At 39.3% G+C, this 23,775-nt stretch overlaps 1 protein-coding gene across 2 annotated transcripts; it reads left to right on the plus strand.

Annotated features, from left to right (window-relative positions):
• The first annotated feature begins 892 nt into the window (after window positions 1–892).
• On the plus strand, window positions 893–23,739 carry bmp1b (bone morphogenetic protein 1b). 2 transcript variants are annotated; one of them, XM_057321489.1, is made up of 20 exons: window positions 893–1,123; window positions 7,091–7,201; window positions 7,365–7,514; window positions 8,572–8,689; window positions 10,218–10,396; window positions 10,539–10,644; window positions 13,149–13,273; window positions 13,600–13,715; window positions 14,742–14,844; window positions 15,364–15,480; window positions 15,609–15,754; window positions 16,449–16,644; window positions 16,740–16,865; window positions 18,522–18,685; window positions 19,356–19,536; window positions 20,103–20,228; window positions 20,940–21,067; window positions 21,217–21,430; window positions 21,529–21,779; window positions 22,058–23,739. In XM_057321489.1, the coding sequence occupies exons 1-20, from the start codon at window positions 988–990 to the stop codon at window positions 22,190–22,192; spliced, it is 2,928 nt and encodes a 975-aa protein (XP_057177472.1). In that variant the 5' UTR covers window positions 893–987; the 3' UTR covers window positions 22,193–23,739. The 2 variants fall into 2 exon arrangements, with proteins under 2 accessions (XP_057177472.1, XP_057177473.1); XM_057321490.1 differs by having other exon boundaries at window positions 18,525–18,685.
• Window positions 23,740–23,775: the final 36 nt, after the last annotated feature.

Below are 23,775 nucleotides of genomic sequence, written 5' to 3' on the forward strand. Positions count from 1 at the left end.
GACTTCTTTCCTTAATTCACAACAGTAAGCTTTTGAAAATTATAAATTCAGTCACCTCCGATTTTGCGGTAAATCGCAAGTAAACTGCAATTTCATGTTTTAAACAGAGATGGCGATAGATAGGTAAATGTCTACTCAAAAAACTACTACAATTTGATTAAAAAATAAGTGGGTTTCTAAAGGGTTTGAAATTACATGTTTTAACAAGTATAATAAATACTACATTATGTCTGTCAATTTTCAATGTAAAGTTGTTAATTTTGACGGCTGGACCGCATCTCGACGAAGCGTAAAAAAAGTCGCGCGTTATATCGCGAGAGTAGTCTTTTCCTTTATGTTTTTTTTAAACGCTCTCGCGATACTTTACGGTCTGTCCTGCGCAGCACCTCAAGAAGTTGAGCACACTTTTCACCTGAACGTTCAAAACGATTCAAACGCAAATAGCCTTTCTGACTTGTCAGTGACAGGTTTAATAAAGCCTAAAGCCAAGATGCTGCAACTGTTTACGAACCCGACAACGCTGTGATTCCCAGGACACCGATTTCAGTCAGGTAAGTTAACGTCAGCTTGACGCTGTCATTTCGAAAATAGCGCGCGCTGTTTTTTATGAATATTTATGAAAAAATATAAGATCTCACAACCCTGAGTGAAAAAACATAATAGTAATTCGCTGAAGCCAGTCGTATTGTCTCTCGCGCACATGATTGCATTTCTGTCAAGAGCCCGGACACGCACGCACGCACGCACAGAGGGGCTCAGAGCGCTCTGAGTGCACTGACCTCCGATCTGTGATGTTTGCAAGCTTGATGCTGGCCCGGGGCCCGGGTATGTTAGCGAATCACTGGACTAGAATAAAGACATTGAAGAGAGCAAAGCCTCGCTTCTCTAAACCCGCCTTCCCGTTAGCTCCCATTTTCCCAAGTCTTTCCAAAATCCCATCACAGCCTCTCCGCCGGCTCCAGCTCCACAGCCGCACTCGTTCCCGTCATGAAATCCCTGTGGACATGCTCGCTTGTCTTCAGTCTTCGACTTTTAATAACGATCGAAGTGGACGTGAACGCGCAGTATCGCACAGGTCCAGCAGAAAGTGATGCGGTCGACTACAAGGACCCCTGCAAAGCCGGTAATATGCAACACGCAACTTGTATCAATATCTTCACGGGTCGAGAAGGATGTGGGATTTTGTTGTTGTTTTGTTTATTGCTTGTCCTTTGCATTGTGTTTGTTTTGTTTTGTGTTGTGTTGCTTTGCTGTTTGCATTGCGTTGTGTTGTAGCGTGCGGGTTTGTTTTGTTTGGCTGTGTTCTGCATGACAGCATGAGAACCGGGCGGATGAGATTTTGAGGGGATCCAGAAGCCAGCATCCTCAGGCAGTGCAAAACTCACAGCAACCTACAAAGCTCGAAATACCCTTGGACGAAGACTAAAGTTATCTAACCAAGTTTTGATGGCCTGTACTAGTTTAAACTGATGTCCTGCACGCACAAAGCTCCTATTCAGTGGGCAAATCTTTGCAACGGCGATAGACAGCTGGCCACTGAATAGGGACTCGAATAATTGTCTGGGCTCTTATAGTCGAATTTAATATCTATTGTTTAAATGTCGCCTCGGTCATGCCGTGTTCCGCAAACACCAACAAAACGCATTCTAATGCCTTCACCAGCAAAAATATCAACCCTGGCTGTTGTAGCCTTTTTATTTGAATCATTCAAACAGGTTCTTTGCCTGCTGAGACTTCAGTGACCCTATCTGAATTTCCAACCGCCCTGTGATGGCTATGTAGAGTTTGATGGCTTTTATGCAAAAACGTGTGTGTTTTTAACAGTCAGGCGTTTAAAGCTGCATTTAGTTCATGGTGTGTTATCAAATGTGTTTTCAAGTAGGGCTGTCACTTCTCTGACAATTTTTCATTATCCTCCCAGCATGCAGTGGACATCATGTCATTAAAACCCGTCTGTCTTAACAAGAATGTTATGTGGCCTGAGCACATCGAGAGAGTTCATTTCATCATTGTTATGCACAGTACTGAAATAGCAGATGAATTAGAATGTCATACCCGCAGTGATGAGATACAACATGTTGTAAATATCAAGCCATTTTATTGCTTTTCCTTTGCAGAAACTCCAGGCAGGAAATGGTTTGGATGGAGGATGAAAATGTCTTTATAAATTTAATGTGGGGCAAAACGGAAGCGAAACATGCCTGCGTTACGTTAAAAAGTCGGACGGGTTTAAAGGAATAGTTCACCCGAATATACAAAATTTTCTCATTATTTACGTCTATGTTGCCATGGATTTAATGATGGAGGCAAGTGCTTTTGCCATGTTTCCCCCCATATAAGAAGTCGATAACATGACTGCATTTTAATATAAAATGTTTGGTTTATGTTCAACAGAAAAAAGGAAGGCATTATCTGGTATGAAATGAGGGTGAGTAAATTACCACAGAATTTTCATATGTTGGTGAACTATTCCTTTAAAGAACAAAAATCATTCAGAGTAATGATTTTAATGTGGCAGGTCCCCCGGGGTGAAATGTTACCCAACCGTGTTACCCTTCTCTCACTGTAGCTTTTAACGCCCATAATGGATCTAACAGGGTTGTTTAACACTGGAGTTGGTTTGAAATGTGTTGGTGTGCATTTGAACGAGACCAGATGGAGTTTCATCCAGATACATGTTATTTAGATTCAGACAATACACGATTCAGGAGGTTACAATACACGCAGTGGTTTACCACCGGAAGAGTTAGCACCATTATGAAAACGTATATATTTTTATTAAACATTTTGTACATATCGTCGCCTTAGAATTATAAGGTTCTACTGTATCTGAGTAGTTTTGAGATTTTGAGTTTTCGCATTTCATATAGCGAAAATGAAATGGGGAACAAATCTCTTTCCTACGTGAAAAAGGCAGAGACCCTAAATGTGTTCTAAATGTACAATATCAACATTTTCTGACATTTGTAAATGGGGATTTTTGGAACAGATCAATGGCTGATATCATTCTAAACAGAAAGTGATTTTTCAGAATCAGAAGGTTCTAAGGTTCTATCTGCAATACATTAATTCAAGCAAAACAAGCAATTTACTTTAAACATGAAATTAGCGTTATAATGTGTTGCCGTTTAAAAAGGTTGCATTTACATGCTTTCATTTATTTGATATTTTAGGAAGCATGACTTTTTGTTAAGTTAAGCATAAAAGGCAGCAGTGAATGTTTGATCTATAGTGCAGATGTTAATTTTAGTTAGGTATATGATGAGTATTTCAACACATTATTGCAGGAATCATTAAGTTTCCGTTGGTTTAGACCGAAAGCATTTACTGTAATCTGACCTAGACTTTATTCCACATAAAGTGGGACAGGTAAAATGACTAGAGATGTGTATGGCTGAAATAACATGATCATGGTTATTGTTGTAATTCAGACTGTTGACATTGTTGACTATTTGGTCTGATTTTGGGCTTAATACTGTAAAATGTAAGGCATTAATGGCATTATGAGGGTTCATGTAAACATGGGAATTAGGAAGCTAGCGCTGCTGGCTAATATACTGTATATCAGATATTTCCCATTGTCACTTAGGAGTCTGGTCACATGACATAGACAGCTGATCCTGATTTGTCCTCTTGTGTGCATTCAAAGTGCTGATTGGCTCACAGATAGAACCTTATAGAACCAAATTATAATTTGATTTTGTAGATAGAACCCGTTTAAAAAAACAAACATGGCATAATGTACATAAGTTGTCACAGAATCAGAATATGTGAATAACTCAATTTTGACAAAAATGTCAGATAGAACCGTATAATTCTAAGGCGACGATATGTGTTGGTTACACTGATTGTATGTTTGTCCAGTGGCTAAGAACAGATTCTGTGGAGGCACATCAATGTATTAATAAGCCGTCAATGCCACTGAACTTTCGATGTTTATTGTGGCAATTTTTTCCACGGTCAGTTTTTGAACAAAACGGCTTGGAAGATGAAGAGGTTGATACGTGGTTATTTTTCTGTCAAGTCTGTTAGATTGCACATTGTAATGTGGAAATAGGTATGCCGTGATTGATTTCTTTCTTTGTCTAGCGTTAAGGGCAAAAAAGTAATTGACAGGAATGTGTGAGTAGTTGACGAAAACCGCAATTATGGGAAAACATGCTCAAACATGCAGAGCTTTGTTTTGTTTGGCATATGTTTCAGGCTTAATAAAGTCTCCTGCCAGGTGGAGAACATGAGGGGTATAACTGTTCCGCACTATCAAAGAGTCAACAAACCAATTAAATATGCCATCAAGTCACAATTTTTTGTTTAAAGCCGTGAGTGCTTTATATAGCTGCCTGGCTGCCAGCACTTGCACATGAGATCATTTCTTATTTGTTAGCAATTTACTTCATTAAAGTGTGTGAGAATGCTCTACATGGTGTATTGACGTATTGATCTTTGGATTTTTTTGAATGAGCCATCTTGTGATTCATCCAAATAATGATTTACCTTATATACAGTTATGCAAGGTGTCCTAAATAAAGATATCCAGGCTGTTCTCAGTTGAATCACCGACATACAAATGAATCGTTTAAAGTTGTAGTACGTAAAAATTTACGTTCTTGTAAATTTAAAGCATTTAAAAACATGTTTTTGAAAAAACACAGAAAGTGTAGTTTTATGCCATTGAGGGGTTATTCAGACATTAGACATTAGTTCTTGGAATTAACTTGTTTTATGTTTCAGGGCCTGAAATTTATTTCTGAAATGAATTTGGGGGATTCTGCCCTTAGATGATTGGTATGGCAAGACGATTGATAACTTTAGGGGAGAAAGATGTCAAAACGTAAAAATGAGTGCTGGCTGCTGGGCAAGGATTACATTTTTTAATCGCATGAATTTTCAGTGATTAATCGCGATTGTTAAGTGTAAAATTCAATAATGAATTCAAAAGTGTAAAAAAAGTGTATTGTGCACTTTTATTTTAAAGTACTGGTATATGAACAAAAGTGCAATAAGATTTGGTTTGCAAACACTTTAAAAAAAATAATGTGCTTTTTTACAACAGTATTTCCTTTACATAGTAGCAGTTAACAAGTTTAACTTAAAATATTTGTTGTAAATTGTTGTAACGTAATTAAATTAAATATGAAACCAAAGCTATCTGCCACTGCCAGGGTATTAACGTTTGATATATAAAAACAAGTTATAATAATTATTGAATTTATAGCTTATAAATAAACTCACTTTCAACACAAAGTTTAAAGTGTACTGTATTTAAAGTGTATTTAAAGCAAATCTTTAACAACTAAATTATTGTATGCTACTTTTTTCTTTATCTTAACAACTCATATAAAGAGAACACAATTCCTTTAATATGAGTGAGTGTTTTGGGCCCGTCATAAGGTTGTTTGATGAACATTATAAAAAGAGATCTTTATTATGCTGCTGCCCCTTTAAGAACGCTCTATAGAGATATAGAGAATGTGAAGCTGACGTCACGCCCTATGTTGCATGTTGCAATGGCGCCGCCATCTTGGGAGGATCATAATCTGCTGCTATTATTGATTTGATATGTACTGTTACTTGTTTTGTATGATATATGGAGAAATCGAACATGAAAGAGCCAGGGGCTTTTCCTGAACAACTCTGCATAATGCTATTGCAGTTTTTAACACAGCAAGACCGACCTACCATAGTTATATTTCCTAATCAAACAAGAAAAACAAAACACTGCATTGAACACACTAGCAGCGATCCTCCCAAGATGGCGCAACATTCAGCATGGCGTGACGTCGATTAACAAACACTATATACGGATCTAAAACTGTGACGTGGCCGTTTTGTTCCCCAGCTGTTACATTCAAGAAACGGACTACTTTTACAAGGATCCTTGCTCATATGGTAATTTTGACCTATTTTTGTGTCCGTTTCCAAGTAAGAAGACGTGAACGAGAACTCAGGTTTTTTTAGTTTGCGCTCTGACTCTCTGGGCGCACGTTTAAACACGTTTTCTGCATTAGGTTTATACTGCATACAATACATGCAACACAATTTGTTATCGTTGCCGGGGAACTTTTTGTATTCGGCAGGCTATTGTATTTATTTTTAGCGATGCTTTGTCGGTCTTTCCGCTTTATCATCAATAGCATTAAATGCGCCTCTCTTACACCACCGCATATCATGTCTTTGTGGGTAGAAAAGTGCATGGCTGAAGGAGGGGAGACGAAATGGAGTGACTGGATGCACCGCCTGCTGATTAAATTATAACGCTCAAAAATTATATATTGATTATTTTGGGAGTCGCACTGGTGCGACCATTAAGAAAATCTGGAGCCTTTGTTTTATCAACTCTGCTGTCTGGAAGAGATTTAAAATGAAATGTCCATGTAAGAGTTCGGTACCTTTCTCCATTCAGTTCTGGTGTTCCTGTTTCATGTGCGCACTTCAGCAGTCAGGCCAACCCCAAATGCTCTCATTGGTTGAGACGCGTGATTGAAGCCCATCCCAAGCCAGTACTGATCAACATCCCACCCCTCCTTTGACCCACGCCATGGTTTGTCTGTATGTTTCAGAGCCATATAGAATAATCCCTCACGGTGCTCTGAATTTAGCCCTGGGTCACAGTTTTACAGGCACAGCTGAATTTGCTAAAGGCCTTTTAAATAAAGCCATGCCACCTGTGCTTTATTATTTAAGTTTGAAGTCTTAGACACACACATCATATTTGTAATTAGACAGACCCTGGGGCAAAGTCAACCCAGTCTGGATGTTGTTTCTAGTATGTGGATATTTTTCAGCATCTCCTGCCAGGCTTGAAAGTCTATTAAATCTCTGAGCTGGAAACATAAAGATTGCAGGTGTGACCCCAGAGAGTTACTTAAGTGTCTCTGCTGGCCTTGTGCCATTGTGCCTCTGACCTCTGATTCTGGTTCTTGGTCCCCTGCAGGTCCCCATGCACTCAATTACCAAGAACTTTGTATCGGGCTGAATGCTTCTCATTATGGCAAGATATTTTCCCCGTCAGTCCCGAGGGACAAGAAATAAAATGTGTTTTAGAACAGACCCTTGTTTGTGTTTAAGAGTTTGTAAATCTCTGTTTTAGCTGCCTATCTGGGGGATATAGCTCTGGATGAGGAGGACTTGCGTTTGCTGAAGTTGAACTACATTATTGCTGCACTGAATGCCTCTTCCAACCTCTCTATATCTGAATCAGGTCTGTATGGTCATTAAAAACATGCTGCTATACCAGGCAGTCATACTATCTAATGTACAATCACAAATTTATATGTAAACGGTATGTTATATATGTGAAACATGCAATTTTATACAAACTATTTTAAATGCATGTGTTGTCTAAAGTATCGGCTTTGCTCTAGCTAACAGAGCCTCAGCCAGTGGCAATGCAGAGGACGACTCGGTTTTGGCCAGTCGAATTCTCCTACGCAGAAGAAGAGCAGCCACCGCCAGACCTGAGCGAGTTTGGCCGGATGGCATCATCCCGTATATTATTAGTGGCAACTTTAGTGGTAAGATGCCACTTTTGATTTTGTACTTTTTTATTTCATTGTTAATGCTGCAATCCATAACGTTTTTGGGCTAAAAATAAGCAAAAATCTGTTATTGAGCAAGTAGAGCTACATAAAAAACTGTCTTCTTGCCTCGACCGTTTTTAAAACAGCGGATAGAAGATAAAAAGAGGACAGTAAAGTGCAATGATTTTGTGCTCTGTATATAGAAAATGTCTGTCATTATATGAATTAATAACATTCAGAAAGATAAGAAATATTCATTAAATCTTCAGTATCACTGTATCGGTGAAAAGGTTTTGTATCTGTGCATATCTAATAGTTCTGATTTATGAGTTAAAGTGTTGGATATGAAATATCAGTTTCTATTATTATATATTATACTGTATTTTATGTTGTTTTTTTAATTACTTCATATTTCATATTATCTCATTTTTTATTATTTTGTGTATATTAAGCAGCATTGTTCAACGATATTTTGTTTTATTTAGTCTTATTTTTTATAGGATTGTTTCGTATATTTCTTTCATAGTATGTTGGGCTCGCATCCATGAGCGCTTTTCCACCATCGCGCCGAACCGTTCTAAGCACAGTCTGAAACGGTTACAGTTATGTTTCCACGTGAGCCTGGTTCAACACGGCACGATTACAAACTGTTCTCGGCTCAGAATTTTCGGCACGGTTGTCTAACAGTGCTGAATCGTGCTAATGAATGCGCGCAAAGGCGTTATAGCTCAGTCTCTTGTCTTACCAAGGCAGCGCGTGACGCGTTTGTGTTTACATTCTAAATATCAGCCCTGTGGTAGAAAATGAAACCATTTACGCACCGGCTGGCATGGATCGACACGGAGTGGAACGATAAAGCAGCGAGAACGATTTGGCGCGATGGTGGAAAAGCGCTCTAGACCAACCAATAACCTAAACACAATTCCAGCTCAAAGCTTAACGCTAACCCTAAATAGTTTTATTTTGCAGCCGACTAGTTTAGATGCAGTTTCCATTTGACCTGGATGACTCCAGGACAGGTCTTTAACGATTTAAACCCAAACCCCTGTAGGCAGCCAGCGAGCGGTTTTCAAGCAAGCTATGCGTCACTGGGAGAAATATACCTGCGTGACCTTTGTGGAGAGAAGTACAGAGGAGAGCTACATCGTCTTTACCATCCGGCCATGTGGGTAAGTTCACCTGCCGGTCTCTATAGACGATAACTCACCATTAGCCGTCCTCCATATGAATGATTTCAGTTTTCCCCTCAGTTTCATAAGGCACAGCAGATCTCTCCATGAAGTTAAAACTCCCCAGAGTTTTTCTCCAGCGCTTTCTGTTTTCCTGCCTTTCTGTAGGCACCAACTGCACAAACACAGCTAGTTTTCTTTGAGAACAAAGCTGCTCCCAGCAGGTAGTGTCGCTGCGTAGAGGGTGTTTGTGACTGTTGTGCTGATGCTCTCTTTTTCTGTTTCTTTTTAACATTATTTTTAGCGTTACAGTAACAGTTCACTACAAACTGAAAATTCTCTGAATTCACATTTACTGTGTGGTTGTATGGACAAAAACAGACAAAGCCTTCGTCGAGGCCCTCCAGTGATCCGATCGCCACGACACCACAGTTCCTGAAACAGTAGGCCATGTGCCCATGTGACAAAACATCCTCGTTTTGGACGCCCTCTTCACAAAGCCCTGTTTTCTGTGTGGAAGCGAAGCTTGACCTTAGGGTCCGATTGACCATTGAGCTGTCTGCATTCTTTGTGTGAATTGAACACAGCGTTGTCGAACTTTGATAAATCGTGCGTTGACTTTGTTTGAATGGGCGAAGAAAGTAATGACCATCACGTTGCTTGTCAAAGATGGTGGTCATTCAAGGTTATTTTAGTTTATTAAAATTAAAACTTTGAAAACGTTTCTGTTCATTGAAATTAAATTAATTATTGACCTAAAAAATGTAGGAAAAACTTAACTAAAGGACACATTGAAATGTTGCCTCAAAAATAAACAATAATTAAATAAACTTAAAATTAAAATAAAAATAAAAATGAATTAATCTTTATATAGCAACATCAAAAATAAACAAATAAATTATACAATGAAAAAAGCATATACCAAATTTGCAAAAACTTGAAGTAAAATTAACATAAAAAGTAACAATCGAAAAATAAAAGCTAATTAAAAATATTTATAAAACTAAAATCAAACCCATAACAACTCTGTGGTCATTCCTGGTGTGCAGTAGAATGTTAGTCTGACGCTAGTTTGATTTGGTCAAATTTTGTATGTTTAGCTATTAAAGTACAAATGTTTCCTAACAACCAGTATATCTTCTGAATGCTCAAGGAAGCCAGGATAAAAATCTGTTTAATAGTTTACAATAGAAAACCTACGGCTATAGCCTTCTGGTCATCAAGACACATATTTTGAATCCTAATGTTTTGGGCAAATTTTTGGTTTAAATATTTAATCTTCTGTGTTAACTCAATTTCAGCATTACAGTATCACATGTTATGGTTTGTGAAACCCTCAGATGATGTTTTGGTCTCAAATTTACAAAATATGTCTCCGACTAAAGTTCTAGCAGACAAAACTTGATGTTGTTTGTCTGCAATAAGGCACAAACTAAAACCACAAACATCAGATAAACCTCTTGTTTAAAGGCTCAAAATGTTTGTGTGTCCAAGAATGTTTCGTAATCCTAGTTTTGCTCTTTTGAAGGTGTTGTTCATTTGTAGGGAGGAGAGGGGGAGGTCCACAGGCCATCTCCATCGGGAAGAATTGTGACAAGTTTGGCATCGTGGTGCATGAACTTGGACACGTCATCGGCTTCTGGCATGAGCACACGCGACCTGACCGAGACAATCATGTTGATATATTTCGAGAAAACATTCAGCCGGGTACAGTAACTCTCTCTCGGATGAACTGCAGTTCGGAATGATTTTTAATTTGAACTTTGACACCGAATAGTGCTTTAAATATCCTTTAAATTCTCAGTTGAAAATGTGATGGGGTCTGTTACTAGTTTTCTGTGTTTTACAGGTCAGGAGTACAACTTCATAAAGATGGAGTCTGATGATGTAGATTCCCTGGGCGAGGGTTATGACTTTGATAGCATCATGCATTACGCCAGAAACACTTTTTCAAGGTTTGCAGTCATAAACTTTTATTGTAATTTGCTTGCTATTAGCGTTACATTTCAATTTAAGTCCCAAATTAATGAAAAGGTCTGCTAGTTTAGAGGCCATCTGTATGTAGTCCTAAAGTAAAATGACGAGGTTTAAAATGACACGAGGGTAAGCAAATGATGACAGAATTTCGGTAAACTTTAAAGGGTTCGCGCAGGCTTATAAACATGGCGTTGTCTATTGGAGTAGACACTAATATATTTAGTATTATAAATATCTTTATAGTTATTGTTCTTTGTGTAAACTGGCATTAAAAATGTCAATCCGTCTAAAACTGCTTCCGACCAATTAGCATTAGCAAGTACCAGATGTGGTTCATGGCTAAATCTTTGATTTGTCCTGCCCCAACATGCTGTTTCAATAAGAAATGTGTGGTCAATGCATTTTATCTTGGGCCTTTAATTCATACACATTTGCTCTAACCACAATTTCCATTGTCTGGTGCAAGTTGATTGGTTGGAGAGGCCAAAAAATCACAGCCATTATTTACTTAAATGTCTAAAACAATATGCAGATGCCATTCGTTCATGCAGAATGCTGATATATACTAATCACAGATTACAGTCATTCATGAAACACGAGCAGAACGAATTCTTGCGTAAATTGTTCGTAAAGTCGTTTTGACGTAAGTTTTCTGATTCATGAAAATGTTTGTATTTTCAAAATGTTAGTTGGTACGAAAGAAATGTACACTACTTGCTCCCACCACATGTAAATGGTGCGTAAAATATTCAAACGTACTGTATTATTTTAGACAAACTGATGTCACTGCATTTAGATGCACCTTGTATCATAACGATATTTTTTATTATATAACGAGTTCCTTTGCCCTGTCATTTTTTAGTTTTCTACTCTTCTGTAAACGCAGAGCTCGTCACTGTCCCTTTTTTACACAGCTGTCCAATCACAATGGAGGAGAGGCGGGACAAACACTACATTGACCAACCATTACACTTGTACAACACAACAACGGAGAAATTATTATTGCTCATTTTTACTAACTGTTCTGTTAAACTGTTGGTTTGAGCTCAGTGTTATGCCAGTACCTTGCAAAATCCGTGTACGAGTAATAATACCGCAATGTAATTCAGCATGTTAAACTTAAAATGTAAACAAATTAAAGCGAAACACGTTAAAAAATAAATACGACCTCACGTTGTGTCAATCACACTTACACACCGCCTCCGATATTTTCGTCCGTCATGAAAAAATTCAAACTGGGTTCGATTTTCTGCGTTTTTCGCATCCGTAGCAAACATTTTGAGAGGCGTTTTGACCATTCAGAGGCACTGTAAAAACGATCGCCAAATAGGATTGCAAAGACCTTTTGTGTTATAAAGTCATGGTTCCTATTGCCAGATTAAAAACTAGGGTCATTTATTTGGGAACTGTAATAAAAAAACACATCCGGATGTGTTTGAATACACGTTACAATATGAACAAAAAAGCATTATGACGTTCAATGTGTGAATTGGTATTTTGAATAAATCTGTAAACTGGTTTGCAAATCTGAATGGTTCATTATCAAATCCAAATGATTTGCATAAAAAATGCTTTTTCAGCGATTCGAAATAACATGATAGAATTCAGCATTTGATTGGTTAAAGGGTTTGTGGGAACCCTGTATATTTATGTTTAGCTTAGTAACTAGCCAGTATCTTTTTCATCTTGCGTAAGTATTTGGTGGGTGGCTGGTTATGGATTTGTGTTAGATTTACATGAAAGTATCAATTCCAGGTCTGGTTTACCTGGACTTCGATGAGATAGATTTTCCTTAATGACAGCTAGTGATGATGTGCGAGACTTCAGAGTATCCTCCAGTGCGCGTGGTTTGAAGTGTGGGAAAGTCAACAGATGACATTATGAGGGGTATTTTTGGTGTTTTAAAAAGTGGCCCCTCTTCGGCCGGCCTCGCGTCCAGAAATGTTCACATTGTAGGTTTTTTACCTTCGGCACTGTACGGTCTGGGGATCCTGGAGTTGGGCCAAAGCAAATAAAGGCCTTCCAGGCTTTTTGTCCTGGACAATCGCGGTGCTGGAGAGCCGTTGTTCTCTGGTATGCGAGGGTGGGCTCCAGGGAGCCGGAGGGCAATGCTTAAAGGGACAGTTCACCCAAAAAGTGAAAATTGTGTCATTAAGTCACCTTCAAGAGTTTTTTATTGAATGACAGAGCACAGAAAGTCGTGCAGGTTTGGAGAGACGTGAGGATGAGTCAATGATCCCTTTAAAATCCGCTCTGACTTCTTTGCTGCCCATTGTGGGCGCTGTCGTCAAGGGAACTGGATAATAGCAATGAGAGAGTTTGAGAAAGAGACTGTATATAGTTGACAGATGTCAATCAAACAACAGGCATGTACAGCTGCCATGAAAGACTTTTTGTGTCATGTCAGTTCTACAATCTTGTCCCTTCGCTCAGATCTTCTAAAAGGCTTTTAAGATGTGAACTTTTGTGTCTCAAAAACTAGGGGCGTCTATCTTGATACCATGCTGCCAAAGTATGATGTTGATGGAGCCCGTCCACCCATCGGACAGCGCACGAGATTGAGCAAAGGGGATATCGCTCAAGCACGAAAACTTTACAAGTGTCCCAGTAAGTGGCCCTTCACATCCTGAGCACATCTGCGCTGTAGCAGCCACTGAACAGCTTTCTGGATTTCCTCCAACAGTGGGGAAATTAAATGACACATCCGTAATGCCATAATGGTTTTCCTGTGAAACCGAAGGGTTGTTTTTGCAATCATCTCCTTAAATCTCAGCGCAGAATGATTTCCCTCTCTCAAACGAAGCTCATGCCTCAAAACTACAGTAACCTTAACATCTGCAGAACTGCTACTGTTTTCCATTCAGAGAATCCGCTTTCCAGGTCAGGCATCTGTGCGTTTGTCTCAGTGTGGCTTCGCTCTGGTTTGTTCACAGGATGTGGAGAGAGCCTTCAGGACAGCACTGGGAACTTCACCTCCCCTGGGTTCCCCAACGGATACGCTGCATACAGTCACTGCATATGGAGGATATCGGTCACGCCCGGTGAGAAGGTATAAAACACACACAGGTTCGGAGAGGGTTTAATCACACCTGTTGACTAGGACGACGATATGTTGTCCGGACAGTTAGGAGTGAAGTTTATATCGGAACGAGAGCACATTTGTGTTCTGTAATATTCTCGGGCCATTATTGAAGATGATTGTTTTGTTATTATTATCTCTTATTATCTCATCTCATTGGGCCTAAAACCCTATTTGTTTGATAAAGTACTGATCGTGAAATTTGTTCCATGACAGACTTGGTGAGAGTGTTCGCATGACGAAAGTCTGTTTGCACGGAAAGCGCGAGCCGCGCTGCTTTCTCTAGTCAACTGACCCGCGGTGTGCGTGCGGCACTCTGAAAAGTTCAGACAATAAGTTCAACAGAGTTGAAAAGTTTCTCGATGCGCGTCGCTCCCATCGCCTGCCGCGCATCTCCATTTAAAATAACGAACTTGCGTGCGCAAAAGACGCGAAATGTGAATCGCCCCTTTATCAGTTTAAATTGTCAACAATGTCAGGTTGTTGGGGGGGGCAAAACGGTGATGGTTACGATATGTTAGTTTCAATAAAGGCTACATTTTAGTACAATTCAGTTTGCTTCTAATTCTACTGCATAAAAGCTATTGAAATAATGATAATTAATGGGAACACGCAAATCGATAAATCATATTTTAATTTAATAATGACTTTATTTTGTAAATAACTCTGCTCATCTAGTTTTCAACATTTTGTTTGTTTGTTGGGTGACCCTTTTTCTGATATTATTCACGTTATTAATGATCTGTTGCAATTTGTGAAGCTAATAATAATAATAATATCTTTACTACTACTGCTGCTACTTATTATTATTTATTAATTTTATTAATAATAATAATGGTTATTATAAAACGTTTTCGTTGCACATAAGAGGCTGTTATATTACACTTATTTTCAAATAGGAAAATTATACTTGTTTTCATTTAGTTACCTAGAATGATTTATGCTTTCAACTGTATCTTTTACATTTTTCATTTGTTTCTGTTTTTTTATGGTTAGATCATTCTTAATTTTACTTCAGTGGATCTATACAGAAGTCACTTGTGCTGGTACGACCATGTCGAGATCCGTGACGGATATTGGAGAAATGCACCTTTGATAGGTTCTCACATTTGATCAAATCTTGATATTTCTGCATTTTGCATGGTTGCATTTTCGATTTTACCCACATAGCTTATTCAATTTTATTGGCATTTTCATGTATAAGTAATCTCTTTTCTTAACTAGGGCTGCAGAATATAGATGAAAATTTTGTCATAGCTTGCTATGTAATGCAATATGTTAACTTTGTAAAATCATTTAGAACAATATAAACTGAAAATGATGCAACCAACATACATGTTTCAATAATGTTTCATATTCGTCCTGATAATGTACACTGTCTGCATTGATCTAAAACTGACTATAACTTTTTGAAGTATTAATATCATTTAAGTATTGCAAACCACATACGCACATTTGTGTTATTTTGTTCATTTCAATGTATTGTGCCGCTCTGCTTTTGACTGTTTTGGAAGAAAGTAATTGGCAACCATGTATAACACTAAACAATCGAATATTCTAACAACACAGTAAGGTCTAGATGAGTTCTGACAGAGTTTTGATTGTGTTTTTGCTGTAGGTCGCTTTTGTGGAGACCAGCTACCTGAGGCCGTCGTGTCCACAGACAGCCGTCTGTGGATTGAGTTTCGTAGCAGCAGTAATTGGGTGGGAAAGGGGTTCTCTGTCGTCTATGAAGGTACCGCCAATCCTGATTCTGTTCTAAGCTAAAGCGTTTCTTCACACCTTCCATAAATTCATAGTTTGTTCTACGTGAGGTCTGAACAGACGTGCCATTCATTTGCCATGTTCTTTTGACACTTTCAGCTATTTGTGGAGGAGAGGTGGAAAGAGACGGTGGACAGATCGAGTCGCCCAATTACCCTGACGACTATCGGCCCAATAAAGTGTGTGTGTGGAAGATCATTGTGCCCCAGGGCTTTCACGTGGGCCTCGGCTTCCAGTCATTTGAGGTGATGTACATTGTTAATGAATGTAATGCAATGTGTTCTTCTATAACAAACCCTAGTCTCAGAGCGAACGCCCACCAAACACCCACTGACCGTCTGATGCATGTTGCACACAATTGCAAAAACAGAGCTGCAAGCTGAAATCTGATTGGCTGGAATGCCACTTTGAGTGAGGGAGCACAGGTTTTAACCGGTTCATTGGGAAACAAACTCAAGGTTGATATGAGGTGCATTTATAGTTGTTGAACATGGTGACGTTGGTAAACGTTATTCCAAAGTTGAGTTAGACGCATTTAAAGCAAGTAAATAATGTATTTTTGAGTATAGCTGTAAATTCGACTTTGTATAGTTTTGCTTGTCACATTTTAAAACATATGAAAGCAAGTGGATAAAAATCTGTGTTGACAACTGTCTCCTTACCGTACCCCGATTCACATGATAAGCTTATAATAATGATTTATAATTTGAGCCGGTGGGTGAGATTTCTTGAAACGTGTTCGATTGACCCTCTTCAGCTCATGTAAAGCAACCTGCAACTGTGTGTTTCAAACAGAAACAAGGGTCAAAGGTTATGGATTGCAGCTCTAAAGTGAAGCACAAATCTATAAAGTGTTTTACTTACTCAGCTTTTCTCTAAAATGACTTCCCATCGACCCTGACAGAATCGGTTCTTTGAGCTTTGTGCTTTTATTCTCAGATTGAGAAACACGATAACTGTGCCTACGACTACCTGGATGTGAGAGACGGGGATTCTGAGAGCAGTCCTCTCCTGGGCCGCTTCTGTGGTTACGAAAAGCCAGACGACATCAAGAGCAGCTCCAACCAGCTGTGGATCAAGTTCGTGTCTGACGGTTCTGTAAACAAAGCTGGATTCTCAGCCAACTTCTTCAAAGGTGATGCTTACTTTTACATTTTTTACTTTGAATGTTTGTTGTCCAATGGAGTGATAGCAGAGCATCAAGTCTTTCACGTTTCTATCCCGCTCCAGAGATCGACGAATGCTCCCGGCCTGATAACGGGTTTTGCGAGCAACGCTGTGTCAACACCCTGGGCAGCTTCTACTGTGCCTGTGAACCCGGCTTTGAGCTCTCGCCCGATCGCCGCAGCTGTACAGGTGAGTGAAATACTTGCACGTGTACACACGAACAACACGATGACCCCTATAACACGTGTGGACATTTAGTAGTGTATGTTATTGGGGCAGTTTTCAGATGAACTTGAATGCCTGTAAGTCGCTTTAGAGAAAAAGGAAGTACCTGGCAAATATCTAAAGAAGCCAAAGGACCCTCGACACCACACGTCACCAATCAAAGACATGGAGGAAAACCGGTCGCAATTATATTCTGGTTAAAAGGCGGTCGTTGCTGTTTCATTCACTGCTCTCCAATCAGGGTTTGAGGGTTTTTGATTGGTGACTCGTCATATCGGTTTGTAAGCTTTTGATTACAGTCATTGTTGCAATTGTGCGGGGAGATTAGAGTAAGTCTTGATGAAATGACCTCACTCTTTGGCAGGCACCTAAATCTCAACAAGGGACACTAATGTCACGAATTAGGTCAATAAAATGGAGGTTCGTCCGGAATTATTTGACGTCAGATGACGTTATTTTATAGATGTTGCTGTTTAGTTTAATCAACACACGAACATTCTTATCACGCTATGAATTATGCAGTCTGCAATTTACACATGATCATGAACACACAAGCTGCTCTGAGAGTTTATTTCACAACCATTTACCAAAAAGAAAGAAGACCTCATTGGTTGCGGAAATATGTGATGAAAGGGTTATTTTGAACGCCAGGCAAACTGTCCCCCCTTGCGATTTTTGATGGCATCTCCATCGGTCCATAATGTGTTTGTGTACAACTAATAGGTGTAATAAACATCAGTGTGTTCATAACATGCTTGTTTTGATTCCCTTTACTCAACTCGACTCAACTTTATTTATATAGCGCTTTTACAATTTTCATTGTTACAAAGCAGCTGTACATGAGACATATTGACTATAAGCAAAATAATTAAAGTTGTACCTGCAGAAACAAGAAAAGGTTGAAAACACAGAAGACAGACACACCCACATACAAAACACTCCACACACACAATATGCACACGTACTAACACACATAGACATAGAGACACACACACACACACGGATGCGCACGCACACACACACACACACGTACGTACACAGACAAGTACGCACACACACACACACACACACACACATGCTCAGTGAGAGCACACATTTAGGATAAAGGAGAGAGAAGCACAGGTCAAATATAACAGACTATAAATTCCTATATGCAATATTAATTAAGTAAAACTTTAAAATTCTAAAGCAGCCCCCCGGCCAGGCAGATAGTGCAAAAACAACTTGTGATCCAAGCCCAGCTTTGGTGATGATTGTAAAGAATAATAATTGCAGGCAAGCATAAAGGAGATGTGTCTGGTGATATTTGAGTTTGTTGTACTTTAACTTTCAAGGGAATGAAAGCTTTACAGGATAAGCATGTAATACGGCTATAAGACTACACAATTACATATTTAAATTCACTCAAGACATGCATATTTGATCTCTTTCATTCAAAGCGACTTGCATAACAAACAAGGTGCCTCGTTTAATTATTTTGTGTGTTATCTGGGCAATTGAGCTAAACATTTAGATTACAGCAATATTACAATTACAGCCACATTGCAATATCTCGACCGAAATTGTGCAGCATCAAAATGGTCCCAGTTGCGTTACAATGGCTCTTTCATCTGACCCCAGCAGCTGCCTGCGGTGGATTCATGACCAACCTCAACGGCTCCTTCACAAGTCCAGGATGGCCGCAGGAATACCCACCCAACAAGAACTGCGTGTGGCAGCTCATCGCACCCACGCAGTACCGCATCACGCTGCTTCTCGAAGCTTTTGAGATCGAAGGCAATGATGTGAGTTGGAGATATGGGGTTTTCTGTTGTCTGACGTGAACCAAGGTTGCCATCGCCATGTGTTGTGAGAAAATTGATTTTAGAAATGTTTTTGTGTGAGGCAGATTCAAGGTGATCCATTAAAAAAAACAGTTCTATTATAGTTACAGTGTTTACCCAGTGAAATAAAAAATGACAATTTTTTCATGAAATATTGCAGCGTTTATAGTAAATAGCTTGTTAATGTGGGTCATTTTCTTTTTAAAATTCATGTACCTTCATAATCTTCAGTTAAAATCTGAAAATGCACTTCCGCCCTGAAATGACGTACATTAGATGGCTTGGGCGGAGCATCCGTTAACTCCTCCCCTTCAGCTGTCAGTCTGCTGCCAGTTTCATTTCAAAATGAAAGTTTTTACACATCCAATCAATTCGCAGTGAAAAGCGCAAGCACGCCCACAAATTTTCACACATTCGGAAACGTGTCAGAATACGGAAGTAAAAACAATCACAACTTCTGGTTCACGGGGACTTTAAGGTCTGTTTCTTTTCAAATGGCACATGAAATATGATCATCGTGTGTCATTCGAAAGGTATAACTCTAGTTTCAAAGAAGCACCTAAAAAACGTAACGACAATACGCTAATGCTTTTTTACGGTGTTTATTCATAGTTTTCCTTTCTGTCCTAAGGTTTGTAAGTATGATTATGTTGAGGTGCGAAGCGGTCTGTCCACCGACTCAAAGCTTCATGGGAAATTCTGTGGCACAGAGAAACCAGAGGCCATCACGTCGCAGGCCAACAGCATGTGCGTGGAATTCAAATCGGACAACACCGTGTCCAAGAGAGGCTTCAAAGCTCACTTCTTTTCTGGTGAGCATCGAAACAACCTGCAAATGACCAAATCTATGAATCAGATTATGAACAGATTGTATGTTTGGTTCTGAAAGCATTACAAACTGAACTTAAAGTTTTCAACATGATGTTTTATTAACAAGTTCGGGAGGAGCACGTGCAGATAATCCCACTTTATTTTATCAGCTAAGGTGAACTCGTGAAAGCCTCTTTGGAAGGAAACCGGCAGCAGGTGTTGAAGGCGTTTCAGTTCATGCAATGTGTCAAAACAATCTAATGTCGCATTTCTATTGATGCATTTACAGTGGAAGTGTATGGGGAACGTTTGAGAGCTGAAATGTATTGTTCTATGGATGAACATGCGGTTATGTAAAAATACATAAGTGCATACGCCCTAAACAAAATGTATGTTTGTTTTATCAAATGAGTAAAATCATTTCTGTTAAATTCTTAAACATGCCCAAGGTTCAAGTATGGCAACGGCATCTTTGATCATTTCTTCAGTAACCAATTTTTGTTCCGTGCGGTTTATTATATGAACCAACAAACGACATTATCTTGGACATATTCTCCTCCTGTGGCAGATGTGGACGAGTGTTCAAGAGAGAATGGAGGCTGCCAGCACGAGTGCGTGAACACGTTTGGGAGCTACAGCTGTCAATGTCGCAGCGGCTTTGTGCTGCACAGCAATAACCACGACTGCAAAGAAGGTCCGTCATTTTACCTTATATGAATGAAAATCCTTTTTTCTGGTTAAAAGCTTCAACCCGCCCAAAAAACACATATTCAATCTCATGCCATTCAAAACCTGTTTCTACTGTGAAACACGCATGAAGATATTTTGAGAAAGGTTTTGTCGTACAACGGAAGTCAACGGTGGCCAGCGTTGTTTGATCTCCAATGCTCTTCAAAATATCTTCTTTCGTGTTCTGCACAAGAAAGAAAGTCATACCGGTGTGGAATGACACGAGGGTGAAGAAATGGCGAAATCATTTTTCGTGTGAACTACTCATTTTAAGGCAAGAAATGACTGATGTGTAAAACGGAAAACAATGTAGAAATGTCAGAGTATAATCTGAAATTTGCAATGAAAAAAAACACCGCTCGCAGCATGTGTTCTTCATCTTGGCCATTTAATAAGAAGCATTGCCCAACACAATGTAGAATGTTAGTCTAAATGAAAGGGTTCTTCACAGTAATATATACACCTCACGTTGTGACATGGTTTTAGCTATTGTTATCTAATTTGCACTCCAATTGTTCTAAAATGCACATATGTAGCTCAAGAAAATCTTTTTTGTTTGGGACAAACACTATATCTAAAATCCTGTCTGGATGTTTGAGTCTGGAAAAGAATGGAATTTCGAAATGAAAAACGTGTAGGAACCCTGAGATAATCTGTGGTGCTTTTGTGCTTTCAGTGGGCTGTGACCAGGTCATCTCCAGCATCTCCGGCATCATCACGAGTCCAAACTGGCCTGATAAATACCCCAGCAAGAGAACCTGCACCTGGACCCTGTCCACCACACCGGGCCACCGCATTAAACTCGTACTGATCTCATTCACCATGACAACATTAGTCTTTAAAAGTTATAGGATCGTAACGAAGGGACAATCCTTTAACTATCACTCTGTAGTAACTATTAACATGACATCATTTCGTAGAGATTCCTCAGGTAAATGTATTCTCTCTCCTAGGCGTTTGTTGAGATTGCCATGGAAGCACACGAGGAGTGTGCCTACGACCATTTGGAGATGTATGACGGTCTAAACAGCAGGGCGCCCAGTTTGGGACGCTTTTGTGGCAATAAGAAGCCATTACCGGTGGTTTCCAGTGGCGACAGTATGTTCCTGCGATTCTTTTCGGATAGCTCGGTACAGAAGAGAGGCTTTAAGGCGTCTCATTCAGCAGGTATTTCTTCAGGTGTACCGTCTGACGTGATCTCGGGTTGTTTATATTAAAACGTTGACTCTGGTTGATGCGAATCATTTCTCTGTATGTGCCCTCAGAGTGTGGCGGTAGTTTAAAGGCGGAGATAAAGACCAAGGATCTCTATTCCCACGCTGCGTTCGGAGACAACAACTATCCCGGAGCGTCCGACTGCCAGTGGGTGATTTCTGCGGAGAAGGGCTACGGCATGGAGCTCGTCTTCCAGACCTTTGAAATAGAGGAAGAAGCAGACTGCGGTTACGACTACGTTGAGTTGTTCGATGGGGCGGATGTCAAAGCGCCCAGGCTGGGACGCTACTGTGGTTCTGGGGTAAAGCCAAACATTACATGAGCGTTTCAAAGCACTTACGTTTGATTCTTCACATGAAGGTTTGATTATATTGATACATTAAAATGATATCAAAATCACTGGAAATAACATGGAATGACATAAAGGTGAATAAATGATTCATTTTTGAGCGAACTGTTTGTGAATAGCTACTGGCCAATCAACATTCACGACAAGACCTGTTTGTTTTATAACTACAGTAAATGCATGCTATTGAATCCATACGTTTCAATCCTTTTGTTATTGCATATGTGTTTTAGCCACCAGAGGAGATCCATTCAGCCGGCGATGCCATCGTCATCAAATTTCATTCGGACGACACCATCAACAAGAAAGGTTTTCATGTTCGGTTCACAAGCACCAAGTTTCAGGACACCCTGCACAGCAGTAAATAAGTTTTTCACAACAGAAGAGCTTCAGAGAACATGCATCTGAAATAGTGATGCCACTTTTGATCACTCTTCCACAAGAGGAAATTCAACCGAAAGCGGGGAGTATGAGCCCGATCTCAACACATCCACTGAAAACTTTCAAACTGGAACATTAGATGGCTGGTATGGAGTGCCTTGCATCGTAAGGAAAGTGTCGTTGATGGATGTCTGCTTCCATTCCCTCCCATCTAAGAGGATTCTTTTATTTTAAAAATCAAATTCTTATGTTTTTATTACCACACATACTGTATAGGTTGCTGTTGCGTTTGGCAGTGTATATAATATCATTCAGTGATAATGACTATATATATTTTGTAAAAAGCACTTCTAGCGCTGAGTTGTATATGATCATTCAGACTACACTGATTTAAATTATGACTAGATATTGCCCATCTCAAATGATAAACTGGACAACAAACATGTCAATGCACTAATAAACATGGTTTGAGATGAAACAGTTTATTTTTATTTCTCTTTTTGCATACCCTACAATGGCCTGTATGTCAGTTTGGGAAAGGAAATGGTGACATGATCTGAAACGACCTTGTCTTTAGTGCTGTGTGCATTGAGCCTAGGAGCAGGATCTTTTACTTCTTCAGTCCTAATTGTGAATAACTGATCGAGTCATTCATTGTGCTGGTGATTTGTACTCGACTTGATGACTCACTTTAAGTCATTGTGTCAACTCCACATCCTCCATTCAATTATAATGTTTGTGTGACAAAGGTTTTTCTATCGAAATAATTTAATTCTGCACCTCGAGAGTGCAACGCAGTCGCGCCTCCTTGTGGTCAATGCTGGCACTTACACTAAGAAACAAAGAGATGATTTAAAAATGTTCATAATTTATTCACCGGTGTCATTCGACACCTGTATCTGGCTCTTTATATGGAACACAAAAGCAGATACTTTGAAAAATGTCTCCGTGGTTTTGTGTCTGTACGACGGAAGCCAGTGGGTTCCTAAGTGTTTGGTCACCAACATTTTTGCAAAATATTTTTGGGATGTTCTGCAGAAGAACGTCGTGAAGATTTGGAATGACATCAGGGTGAATAAACACATTTTATTTTTGGGAGAACGATACCTTTGCATGAGGCGGGAAAGATAAATATCTGTCAAGACAGTAAAAATATTGAAATGCTTGAGTAATGAAGCTTCACTCATTTTATTCATTTTTATTGATTTTTTGGAAATTTTACATGTCTATATAAAATGACATAAAACCGTGAAGGCGATATATTATTGGAGGGCCCGTTCTGGACCAAAACGTGTGCGTAGCATATCTTAACATAAAGGTCTTTGCACAAATAGTCCGAAATTTTTGTATGCATTTTTTCGTATTTGGCGCTCGTTTGTACTGTGTCCCTGAATTGTCAAAACAAAATCCTTGCTACGGATGCGAAAAACGCAGAAAATCGAACACAGTCCGAATTTTTTTACGACGGACGAACATACCGGAGGCGGTGTGTAAATGTGGTTGACACAACGAGGTTTTTATTTTTTAACGTGCGAAAATTTCGGATTCTATGTGCAATAGCAAAAAGAAA

Source organism: Triplophysa rosa, linkage group LG22, assembly GCF_024868665.1.
Source record: "Triplophysa rosa linkage group LG22, Trosa_1v2, whole genome shotgun sequence".
NCBI lineage: Eukaryota > Metazoa > Chordata > Actinopteri > Cypriniformes > Nemacheilidae > Triplophysa > Triplophysa rosa.

What these genes read in the sequence shown, in the direction of transcription:
- bmp1b (XM_057321489.1), top strand. Translation starts at nt 988, where the DNA reads ATGAAATCCCTGTGGACATGCTCGCTTGTCTTCAGTCTTCGACTTTTA. An exon ending in GCCAGAAACACTTTTTCAAG is followed by an intron (nt 10,645 to 13,148) that starts GTTTGCAGTCAT and finishes CTCAAAAACTAG; the next exon opens with GGGCGTCTATCTTGATACCA. An exon ending in GACGCTACTGTGGTTCTGGG is followed by an intron (nt 21,780 to 22,057) that starts GTAAAGCCAAAC and finishes TATGTGTTTTAG; the next exon opens with CCACCAGAGGAGATCCATTC.